This window comes from Sphaerodactylus townsendi, linkage group LG02 (genome assembly GCF_021028975.2).
Source record: "Sphaerodactylus townsendi isolate TG3544 linkage group LG02, MPM_Stown_v2.3, whole genome shotgun sequence".
NCBI lineage: Eukaryota > Metazoa > Chordata > Lepidosauria > Squamata > Sphaerodactylidae > Sphaerodactylus > Sphaerodactylus townsendi.
Genome location: NC_059426.1, coordinates 124,534,375 through 124,546,732, shown reverse-complemented (window position 1 = coordinate 124,546,732; position 12,358 = coordinate 124,534,375). Strand labels below are relative to the sequence as shown.

At 44.2% G+C, this 12,358-nt stretch overlaps 1 protein-coding gene across 3 annotated transcripts in view; it reads left to right on the top strand.

Moving 5' to 3' along the window:
* Positions 1-12,358, top strand: part of MAPKBP1 (mitogen-activated protein kinase binding protein 1) — a 141,961-nt gene that overhangs the window by 35,868 nt on the left and 93,735 nt on the right. For all 3 annotated transcript variants that reach the window (XM_048484165.1, XM_048484164.1, XM_048484163.1), the window contains exon 3: positions 4,153-4,244. In XM_048484165.1, the coding sequence (XP_048340122.1) occupies positions 4,153-4,244 (92 nt within the window). The remainder of the gene's footprint in view (positions 1-4,152; positions 4,245-12,358) is intronic.

The following is a 12,358-nucleotide window of genomic DNA, read 5'->3' as shown; positions in this document are numbered from 1 at the left end:
TTTACAAGCACCATTTTAACAACTGGTTCTGCCAAAGTGGTGTGAACCTGCTGAATCCCACCACTGCAACCGGTACCTGTGAAATTTTCGTTCAATTTGCAGGAATACGTATACATGATGAAATTATGACTGCATTGGTGAAGGCTTTCATTGCCAGAATCAACTGGCTGTTAGGGGTTTTTCAGAAGATGCCAGCCATAGATGTGGGTGAAACACTGGGAGCTAAATTACCAGACCATGGCCATTCAGCCTGGGAAACCCTCAACTGCTAAAATGATGGATTTTTCAAATGATACTAAGGAATAATGCTCTCTGCTTCATAGTCTCCCAGCTGATAAGATTTGGGTCAAAAGCTATCCAGGGATTTAGGTAAATTTGTTTGCTTAATAATGCTGAAGGGGTATTTTTGTCTGACTTGTTTCCAGAATGCTATCTCTGCTTCTCGTTTTCCCAGAGAAGTCCTTTTGCTCTTCCCAGGCGGCTGACATGTGATGTTAGAAGCAGGTCCTGTTTTATCCTAAGAACTGATTCTTGCTATACCAAATAAGTTTTCCAGGCTTTTGAATTCACTGAGTATATATAATTTCACAAGTTTAGTCACACCAATTATAACTTTTTTTGAAAAATCAATCAATCAAAGCCTTTATTGGCATTCAAAAAAGGATAAAATAATTTTATCACCATAGAATTAATTAATTAATTGACATCTCATCTGTAGATCCTTTGGAAGACACAATAGCTAAAAATTCCAGTACTTTTGCAGTGTCCGCAGATTATAATCAGCTAAAAGAAATTTAATACTTCAATTGTCCAATTTTGTTGGACAGTGGCGTACCTGGGGGGGGCATGAGGAGACTCAAGCCCCAGGCACTGCTTCTTGTGGGTGCATTTCCTGCCCCTCACCTGTGCCTGCTGTTTGCTAGCCCGCCCACCACTTCTGCCCACCTGACTCTTGCTCGCTGCCTACTGCTGCTTCTTCCACAGAGTGGCACTGAGGGGATGGGGCACTGCCAGATGTTGACCTTGTCCTGCCCACCTGGCCTCCCTGCCTTCCATGCCCCCAGCTTCCACTGGAGCAGCCCTGGTGGCACCAACAACGATCCCATGGCGTTCAAACAGAGAAGGTTGCCCTCCCCCCAGCTCTGGCATAGCTGCCTGGCCTTCCCTCTCTCCCAAGCAGCGGTGATGCCAAAGCAGCTTCCAGCTGTCTCTTGTAGCTCTAGAAACACAGGAGGAGACAGGAATGAAGGTGAAGAAAGGACTGGCAGTAGGTTATGAAATCTCTAATATTAGGCACCAGTTTGGATGTGGAGTGAGCTAACCAACTATTAGTATATGAAGAATAACTTGCAGTAGCTCTTTTGGGATGGTAAGCTGCATTACAAAAGAGAAACCCTGTTGTGAGGAGGTGGTAAATCTGGGCAAACCCTGTTCTAAGGTGATAGGTAAATCTGTTTTCACAGGCACATCCAGGCGTGCCCTAAAGCTGATTGGCAGCAAGCCTATGTGTGGGAGCTTATCCTGTTTCAGAAAATTTGAATCTCTAGAGGGTAGCTAACAACACTAGTGAAAATAAATAACTGTACCACCCATCCCTGAAGGCTTTTTGGAAGCCTGACAAACATATAACCATCTATTGTAACTAAAAACAGAAGAGCCAGTCTTAATGCCAATAAAATAACTGTGTTATGGTGCTTAAAAAGTGCATGGGTATAGTAAAAAAGATGGGACAGCTGGGGTTATGTCAGCATTGGAGCATGGGGGTGGGGGTGGGGAAATAACATTAAACTGGCTTTAGAGAAAACAGTTTGTACCTGTATGACCACACTTGTTAGATTGTTTTTCCCATAATGTAGAACATTACAATTTTGGATGGAGCACATGACTTCCTTTGATCTAGAGCCTCTAATGGAAGTGGAAAGTAGGGTTACCAGGTCCCCATATGCCAGTTGGCTGGACATTGGGTGATGGAGCCTAGGGAGGAGAGGGACCTCCCTGGGGCCCAATGCCATGAGAGATGCCACCCTCCAAAGCATCCATGTTCTCCAGGGGAACTGATCTCTGTAGTTTGGAGATGAGGGAAAGAGACACTTTGGCTGATTAAAAACCATTCTCATTTACTTGGATAGGAAAAATCATGGGCAGAAAATCATAAGGAGGATTAAATTAAGTACTAGCTTATTGTTTGTGGGAAGTGCCACGAAGTTGCAGCTGACGTGTGGTGATCCCATAAGGTTTTCAAGGCAAGAGATGTTCAGAGGGAACGTTTCCTGCCTCTGAATCGTCACCACTTCTTGGTAGTCTCTCATCCAAATACTAGCCAGGACTGACCCCGCTTGGCTTATGAGAGAGATGAAATCAGGCTAGCCAAGGCCATCCCAGTCAGTGGCCTGCATATCTGTGTGGAGGCTTCAAAGTAATGGAAACCCCTTAGAACATTTGTAATTTTTTAAGCTAAGGAACTTGCTTTACACTTAACACCTGCTAAGGCTTGTATTGAGGGAGGGACAGAAAAATTGCATTTTACCCTTTTCTTTTAAATCCCTAGCTCAGTCTGGTGCTGTTCTGAGGAAGTTCTTGTGAACATTTGCATTTTAATAAACACTATATAACTTTTAATGCTGATAGCTATACTCTGAACCACAACACACCTCTATCAGCCTGGGGGTCCACCTGGATTCGTCTCTTTCAATGGAGACCCAGGTGGCCCATGTAACCCGGGTTGCGTTTTTCCATCTTCGCCAGGCCCGGCGACTGGCCCCCTTCCTCTCCCAGGCGGATCTGGCCACAGTGGTCCATGCAACGGTCACCTCCAGACTAGACTATTGCAACTCGCTCTACGCGGGCCTTCCCTTGCGGCTGATCCGGAAATTAAAACTGGTCCAGCATGCGGCGGCATCGCTTGCTCACGGGCGGTGCCTTTAGATATCACATCATGCCCGTGTTCACGTGGCTTCTGCAACTGGCCTCCCCAGTTGAGTTCCGGATCAAGCCTCTCAAGGTATTGGTTTTAACCTTTAAGGCCTTATGCTGCCTGGGACTCTCCTCGTGACCCTACGAGACCAGTCTGGCCCTATATGTCCTTCCACTTGTCAGTCAGGTCCTCTTCTTCTGGGCCCGGTCAGCAGAGGCCAACTTGTTGGTAACCCGCCCCTCTAATGATGCGGCTGGCTGGAGCCCTCTACCAGGGCCAGGGCTTTTACGGCCCTGGCCCCGGCCTGGTGGAATGCTCTTCCTCCAGCTGTCCGGGCCTGCGGGATCTCAATGAGTTCCGCAGGGCCTGTAAGACCGAGCTATTCCACCGGGCCTTTGGTGAGACCAGCTGCTGATATGGGTGCCCGAAACAGCTTAAGAAATATTCTGATACCCACTGTCTCCCCCCCCCCCCCTTTTTAAGAGGAGTTTTAAATAGCTGGATGCCATCTATTTTAAATATTTAAACCTACTTGGATTTGGAAATTGTATGCTGCATTTTAAATTTTTTAAACTTCTTGTTTTATTTGTCTGTTGATGTTGTGCACCGCCCTGAGCCCTCCGGGGGAGGGCGGTATAAAAATGAAATAATAAATAAATAAAAATAAATCACTACAGTCACACTATTTTAAAGGGAACACCAGGAGTGAGGGGAGGGGCAGTAACCAGATGCTGGATAGCAGGAGACACAGAGGCGAGGCTTCAGAACTGGGTGAGGGGACTGCCAGTCCTTGCCCTCTTAGGGGGCTACCCCTACAAAGGCAAGGTTATGACAGCTGTTGACCAGAAAGGGAGAACAGCCTCTCCAGGTGTTGAGAAACCCACATGAATGGCATATGCCAGGTGGAGATCTTGGGCAGTCACTGGGGCCCAGATGTTGTGGAGGGCATGGTTGAATAGGGCCTGCAGACCAGAGCTGGACTGTTCTGCCCCATGTTAAGCTACTGTCACACAAAATACATTCAGTGATCAGTGATCCAAGCATCTTGACACTTAGTGGTATGTTTCTAACAAAAGTTTTGTTCGGCATCTAATTCTAAAAAATTGTTCTGATAAAAAGTATATATGTAAGGGTGAGAAAAGGAGGTGGGGAATGGAAGATGGTAATTACCAGCTGGTTGAATGCAATGTCTTGGAGTTTCATTTTTTTCTTCTGTTTTTTTTTTTTAAATTAAATAGGTGACCTTGGAGAAGGTGTTGGGAATCACTGTATCAGGAGGCAGAGGACTGGCCTGTGATCCTAAAAGTGGTCTTGTTGCCTATCCAGCTGGGTGAGTCATTAAGAGTGCTTGTCAATTATTTCATACTGTTGGCCTAAAGATACAGTATGCCATATGTAGTTGAGTGATGCATTTTATAAGAGACTAATAACTCTCTCCAGTTATGGTGAATGTTGGCTGTGTTGGTTTAAATCATTGCTCGAGGGAGCACTCTTTACCTGTCAACGTTAATGAAATTTTGCTCTGTGGTTCCTCTTTCCTCCTCCTGCTCTCAGCTAAGCATTAATTCTACTGCATTTTTATAATTGGATTCCAATAGTGTGTTTGGACGTTAAAATGAGATTAATTTCAAACTCACAGTGGCACAGAAGCTGCCCCATAAGAATATTGAGAAGTGTTATGGTTCATTGTCCAGCTCCCTCTTGCATGAAAAGAATCAGAATTTTGCATCAAAGTTTTGGTGCTGCCTCTCTTTTTCTTGGCAGAATCAAACAAATTTTTAGGGGACAGAGCTAGATTTAGTATGGGAGACTATTAGAGCTACTTTGGAAGTAAATTGTAGTAAGCAAGCCAGGTCGACTTGATCCCAGTCAGTGTCATAAGAAGATTTTTGCCATGGCTTCTCTAAGATCTGTTGAATGCTCCCTGTGTGCTGTGATCTCTGAGGGAATATTCTTTTGGGTGAATTTACAATAATAGAAATTCGGGTACTTATTGCATCATACAGACATTTTCCACTAGCCCTTCCCATCCATGCTGTCAGAACTCCATAATGAATAATGTCTGTGGAACCAAGAAACCTGCAGCAATGCTCTTTTCCTGCATCATCCTGAATGAATAAAATGGGAAGACAGAATTGCATATTTCCTGTGAGCCAAGAGAAACTCTTCCTTGTGAATCTTCTTCCTGTGAATATATTGCACTGTGCTCCTCTGTAAGAGGATTCTAAACAATAAGGATACCAGTCTAAATTGGAAAGTTCAGGTAGGCATCCAGGAAAGTCTGACTGTTCAGATGTGTCTAAAATTTCAAGACTGATATTTACTACCTTTGGGTAGAGGAGTGAACTGAATGAGAATTTGATTTGCTGGCAAAGTGGGCAGTGGTCACTATTAACCTATGTGTTAACATTAGTTTTTGGGAAAGGATGGATATAATTAACCTGCATTCTGAAGAAAAGAAACTGAGCCTGATTTTAACTGCAGGTTTGGTAACACTACTGCAACTACTTGGTCAGGGCCGGAGCGAAGGGAAACTGCACCTGGGGCACGTGTGCACCCTGTGCCCCTGCCACGCCCCTGCCTGCCTCCGCCACGCACTGAAATGCCCCTTCCATGCACTCACCATGTCCCCGCACTAGTGCCCCCGTGCATCACGTGCACCCCTGCCCACTTGGCGCTATGCTACTGTTCTTGGTGTGGCAGTAGAGTTGCCATGTTCCTGCTGGCACTTCAGCATCCTGTAGAAAAACAACAACAACTTGGAAGCAATGCCAGCACTTTCTATGTACTTAAAAAAAATCCTGCATGCTTTTATCATAATTTCTAGCAGTTTCTAGAAAGGTGTGATGTCACTTCTGGGTTTTACCAGAAGTGACATCACTCTGTTGGTGAATGGTTGCCTCCCTTGTGACTGCCTACCCAGTCTCTCACTGGCTGCCAGGCCAGGTCTGGCAACCCTAGATGTAGGGGAGGATAGTTCTGATTTTTATGACTGTTAAGCTTGCTACGTGATCAGTTTTGAAGCCAGACTGACAGGCTTTCCTTGTTTGAAGCATGTGCTAAGCTTATACTCAGGTTCCTGGCAATCTTTAATTGTCATACATTAAAATGAAGTAGTGGTAACCCAAAAAGGTAGATTGTGGGGCCTGAAGGAATTCCAAGTTGAAGTTGAAAAACTTTTGATAAGATTTGATTGTGTTCTGTCTGCATTTGCAAGACAAAAAGAAGTGAAAAGGAAACTGATCACTTTTCCCTTTAAAGGAAAATTTGGTGCCCCTTGCTGTTGCGTTGGAAGGGTAACTGGCAGTTCTTTAATTTAGATGGGTCTGACACGTAGTGATATGGAATGTTGCCCTCACTCAATTGCTTTCTACGATATAATTTTGCTTTTATGCTGCATATTGCTGCTTCTGTCCTGAAAACAATATCTTTTGAGATGCAATGCAAAAGTGCATTTTTAAAGCACTGTTTTGCATTAATCACACACTGATTTTGAATTTTATTTGCATGTGTTTAGAATCCTCAAGTGACAGGGGAATTTAGTCTCTTCACTGTTTGAAGGTAAAATTTAAAGTGAGCAATATCTCTTTTCACTTGTTTTTTAGTGAGTACATGTGAGGATCCTTTCCCTTCCTGCACAATTCTTCTATGCTCTGATATGCTTGCTTGCTATTAGAAATATAAGAATTCCTTTTATTTCAGTTTGATTAGGATATGAGGCGACTTCCTTTGTATGTTGTATTTTAAAGAACAATCAAGTTATGGTTATTGTTATAAAACAGGAAGAAAGTAAGCAAAATTCAGAATCGCAGAAATTTGCATTTGGCTAATGTTTATTTGTGCATTTATTATTTTATTATTTATTTTATTTTACTATTGGTTTACAAAATTTATATCTCACCTTTCTGACCTCGTAAGGGCCATCAAGGTGGCTAACAAGTCATATTAATAAAAATACATTTTAAAACCAACAAAGAAGAATGGCACATCATTAAAACTATGTTTTAAAACCAAAATTAAATACACGCAAAGATATAAAGCAACAATTAAAACATTGAGCAGGAAGGAGAGATCACTGAGAAACCTCTGGCAAAATCAAAAAGGCGTCACTTGCAACAGGAGGGGACAGACAAATCTCTGGGAAGAGAATTCCAGAGTTTTGTTGCCATGACAAGAAGGCCTAGGTCAGAAGTCTTTTTTTTTTCCGCAACCTCTGTGGCTCTCCAGATAAACTCCATGGGATTTAATTCCCACATCAGCCCAGAGACTGATGGGATTTATAGTTCATGGAATATCTGGAGAAGCCACAGATTACAGACTGCATGGTCTTAGAGGCAGGGGTAGGAACTCATGGGGCTCTCCAGATGTTCACAGGGAACTACAATTCCCATCAGCCCCTACCAGCATGGCCAATTGGCCATGCTGGACAGAGGCTGATGAGGAATTGCTAGTATGTTGGAACATCTGGGAGAGCCGCAGAGTTCCTGCAACTCCCTGCCCTAGAGGGAGCACTTAAAGTACGGCCTCTGATGATGATTGTAGTGGTTGGGTAAATTCAGAAGGAGTGAGACAGTTCTTCAGGTGTACTGTTGTAAAAATATATTGGGATTTAAAAGTTAACACTAATACCTTGAATAATTGAGCCCCAAAACAAATTGGGAGCCACTGTAGATGGTCAAGACTAGATAGTCGGAATGGTCCCTTCAACCCACTCCAGTTAATATCCTTGCTGCAGCATTTTGGACCAGTTGAAATTTCCAAACACTTCTCAAGGGCAGCCCTATTGTAGATTGTGTAGTACTCAGATTATGAAAGAAGGATTTTGAATGGGAAATAATAATTTCTAGTGAAAGCTTCTGAGTAAGGGTTTGCACAGTTTATCATTATGGTTATGTTGGCACAAGCAGCACCAGGTGTGCAGAGACACAGTAATTCTTTTTACTAGTGTTTAGGTTAGGATCTTTTGTCTAGGATTGACAACTCTGGTTTGGAAAGTACCTGGAAATTCTAGGAGGTCGAGCCTGGGGAACAAGGGATTTGCTGAAGGGCAAGATCTCTGTGGTCTATATTGCCATAGGGTACCCTCCAAACAGGTATTTTCTCCAGGGGAACTAATCTTTCTTGCCTAGGCATCAATTCTAATTCCTGACTGTCTGGAGGTTGGCAACCCTACTTTTGGCCTTTGTGAAGGGATTGTAGTGGTACTGTACCTCTTTGGTGTGGGTAGCAATGGACCGGAAATGTGTTCAGAATGCCTTGCCTGAATAACTTCTTACGTGTTACGCTTAGCTATTTTGTGAAGCTGATCCAATTTGCCACTGTCAAGACAACGCTTTGTGTTCAAGTTTATGCCTGTGCTTGTTATAGGCCCAAAATACACAAGAGAAATAGTTTTCAAACCTAATTGGATTGCAAGGTCGGTTTGTTTTATTATCTTGTTGTATTTCCTTGGCAGACTGCAAAAAAAAAAAGCTTGTCATTGTTATTTCAATGGATTTTGGAGGTTTTTTCATTTTGAAACTTTTCCTCTTTGGCAGAGAGGAAAGAACTTGTTGAATGCTCATTCCTCATGAATTGATGTGCATTTCTCTGGTCTGGGTAGTGCAGAATGTGCTTGGCTCTGCATAGCTGCCTTCCGTGCATCTCTTAATCTGCTTCAGTTCTAGTCAGCACCATATTCAGATACAGTACTAGATGACTCAACATTTACTTAAAAATGCTACTACGGGGCAGTCTTGAGCTTCAGCTCCTCTGCTGTTCCAACCTAAGCCTAAAACAGGTCTCTTATTTCATTTGTGAAATAGTTTGAAAGTGTCAGACTTTGTTAATATCAACTGATCTGAACAGACCTTAAATTGGTTCTGGTGGGTTTTCCAGGCTGTGTAGCTGTGGTCTGGTAGATCTTTTCCCTAATGCATCTGTGGCTGGCATTTTCAGAGGCGACTTTCCTGGGAATTTTTCCCATTTTGTTTTTTTCAAAAAACTTGTTGCTATTCCTGCAGAATAGCTGCATCTTTGATTATCATAGCCACAAAAATTGCTATTTATGCAGGTATGGAGTGAAGCTGTTATCATACATGTATTGATAAATCTCTCACAAAACCCCCCAAATAGGATAACATTGTTAACAATGTAAGAATGATTAATAATAAGCAATCCAAAAACAGCATAAATGTTTTGGCTTAGTGCCTGAATTAAAGTAAGGTAGGCACTAGACAAGCTTCACTTAAGAAGCCTGGTTTATTTTTGCTACCTGCCTCACTTCTGCAGGTAGGGGCACAAAGAGCAGGGCTAGTGGAGAACAGCTTGAATAGTGGACTGGATTGTATCCCTCCATACTGAGCAACAATATTTTGTCACATCTTCCTCTTTCTGTGGAAGATTTAATTATGTCCTTATTGTGTACAATTTAAACAATCCACATCCCTCTCAGAGGTGGGATGCAGCCTATTTGTACCTATTCGGTAGAACCGGTTACTAAAAAATTTTCAGTTCAGAGAACCGGTTATTAATGATTAACTCCACTAGGGACAAGGGGGTAATCTCTGTTCCTGGGTACAACAAATCTCGTCAAGTGGGGGATGCAAAATCGCCCCCCATGGCACCCCCCATGTGTGTATGAACTGTATGAAATAATACAATATATAGTAATTCTATTTTTTTTGTTCATTGATATCAAGGATGGGAAAGTATTATAGGTAAAGATTTTTCATTTTCTTTTTTCCCCTTGAAATTTATATTGGAAAGAGAGGAGTTTAAACTACTCTTTTAGATTAAGGATTTTGGATCTCTCCCTCCTGTTAGTTTTTTTTTCAAGTGGGAATAGATACAAAGAAGTAGTTATAGGAATCTGGAAGGGGGGATTCTCAAAGTAGGGAGGGAGGGAAATATATAGGAAGCTGAGGGAGAGGCAATATAGGATGTTTTTTTTAGCTTGGGGTTGAGAGATAGACCAGGGGTAGGGAACTCCTGTGACTCGAGGCAAAGCATGCGGCCTCTTCTGCCCCCTTGCACTGGCCATGGGTCTCCAAGGGCCAAGCTGCCAGCTTCATCCTTGCCTGCCCTGCAGGAGCAGCAGGGCTGAGCACACCAACTGCCCAGCGGATGGCTGGAGCTGTGCCATGCTGGCTTCCTCCTCTCGCCCGCCCGTTGAGCGGCGAGGCACTTTTCCCCGGGTGGCCGGCAAGGGCCGAGTCCGCCCGGCTTTCATCCTTCACCCGCCCTCTGCAGGCAGCAGGGCAGGTGCACACCACCTGCCCGTGGGCTTCGGGCTGGGCAGGCTGCGCCGCGGGCTTCCCTGCTGCCCACCCCGTTGAGCGGGGTGGGTAAGCTTCCCAATGACAGCCGCAGGATAAACCAGCTGTGTCTCATTTCACCTGCCTCTGCAGTGTAGCTTAGGCTGAGGAATGCATCCATCAGCTTCTCAGAATGAGTGGAGTAAAAGGTAAAAAACCCCAATATATACAGTGTTATCTTTATTTTAAATGTCAAAAATTATTTGCGGCTCCAAGTGTTTTCTTTTCCCATGGAAAATGGGTCCAAATGGCTCTTTGAGTGTTAAAGGTTCCCTACCCCTGAGATAGACAATTAGATATGTTTGTAATATATTAACAATTGTAAACAGTTTTTGGTTTCTCTCCTTACTTATGTTATTATTTAAAATCAGTCAATATAATTATATAAAAAAGAAATAATACACTACCATACGGTATAATCCTTTTTTAATACTTTGAACAGTCATTATTTGAATCTAGAGGCGGGGTGAAGGGGAACTGCACCTGGGGCGCACGCGCCCTGCGTCCTTGCCACAGCCCCGCCCAGGAATGCCCCACCCCTGGAATGCCTGGCCACGCCCCTGTTGTGCCCCGCCCAGCCCCATTGGCGCTACACCACTGTTGGAATCCCACCACCAGAGGTGGGATCCAGCAGGTTCTCACAGGTTCCCGAGAGTAGGTTACTAATTATTTGTGTGTGCCGAGAGAGGGTTACTAATTGGTGATTTTACCACGTGATTTTTGCCTTAGTTAAGCCCCTCCTCTCAGCAGTAGCGCACAGAACTTGAAGCAGTCTAGCAGGAGGTGCACCGGCGTGCGTGGCAGCCTGCGCCTGCGTGCATTCGTTTCCTGCCCAAGGACCGGCACAGCGGCTGTGTCCTTGCCACAGCCCCGCCCAGGAATGCCCCGCCTCCGGAATGCCCGGCCCCTCGTCCCCCGCCCAGCCCCATTGGCGCTATGCCACTGTTTGAATCCCACCACCATGGGAACCTGTTACTAAAAATTTTGGATTCCACCACTGCCCACCACCATCAGAACCTGTTACTAAAATTTTTGAATCCCACCACTGATCCCTCTCCATTTTGTCTCTTTCTTTGTGGATGTCTTATACAATCATCCCACCCTGGGAGAAACTTGTATTGGTACTAATTGCACAGAGAAGAGGCAGACTCACTGATGACAGAATGGGTCCAAATGAGGATGACAGAATGATCAAAGATCTGGATTTTATGCTGTATCAGAATCATCTTAGAGAACTGGGTATGTTTAGTCTGGAGAAGAGAATGTTACGGGGTGACATGATAGCTGTGCTTAAATATTTGAAGGGGTGTCATGTTGAAGAAGGAGAAAGCTTGTTGAAGAGGGATGTCATGTTGAAGAGGGAGAAAGGAGTAATGGATTCAAGATACAGGAAAAGAGATTCCCCTTAACATTAGGAAGAACTTCCTCACGGTAAGGGCTGTTCAACAATGGAATCAACTGCCTTGGAGGGTGGTGGTCCTTCTTTGGAGGGTCTTAAACAAATGCTGGCTGGCCATCTGTCAAGGGTGCTTTGATTGTGTATTTCTGCATAGCAGTGGGTTGGACTTGATGGATCGTGTGATCTCTTTCAACTCTGCGATTCTATGATTCTAAGTTAAATGTTTATTAGGGAACTACATTTCAGATAGTAAGGCTTGGAGGCAGAGAAGTCCTGCAGCTGCCTTGCTAGCTGGGGAGTGAGGGAGAACTGAATTTCCGAGAAGAAAGAGGAAATTAGACCTGAGAGTATCAGTCTAAGGGCAGACAAGAGGTGACACAGAAGAAAGGAAGGGTCTTACAGACCACTTTCTCACCCTCTGCTGGGTCCTCTTTTTGGTTCCTTTGCATGCTAGACATTGTTACTTCCAACAGTGTGGAAGCCTCATTGCTTGGGTTGCTAACATTGTGCTGGAAAATCCTTAGAGATTTGGTGGTAGAGCCTTGGGAAGGGGGAGGATTCTCAGCAGGGATGTGTTGCCACAGAGTCCATCCTCTGGAGCTGCATTTTCTTCAAGGGAAGTGATCTCTGTAGTCTGGAGAGCAGTTGCAATTCCAGGAGAACTCCAGGCCCCATCTGGAAATTGGCAACACTACTCAGCACAGTAAAGGCCCAGCCTTTCCCATACACAGTAACAGTCGGGGGCGGAGG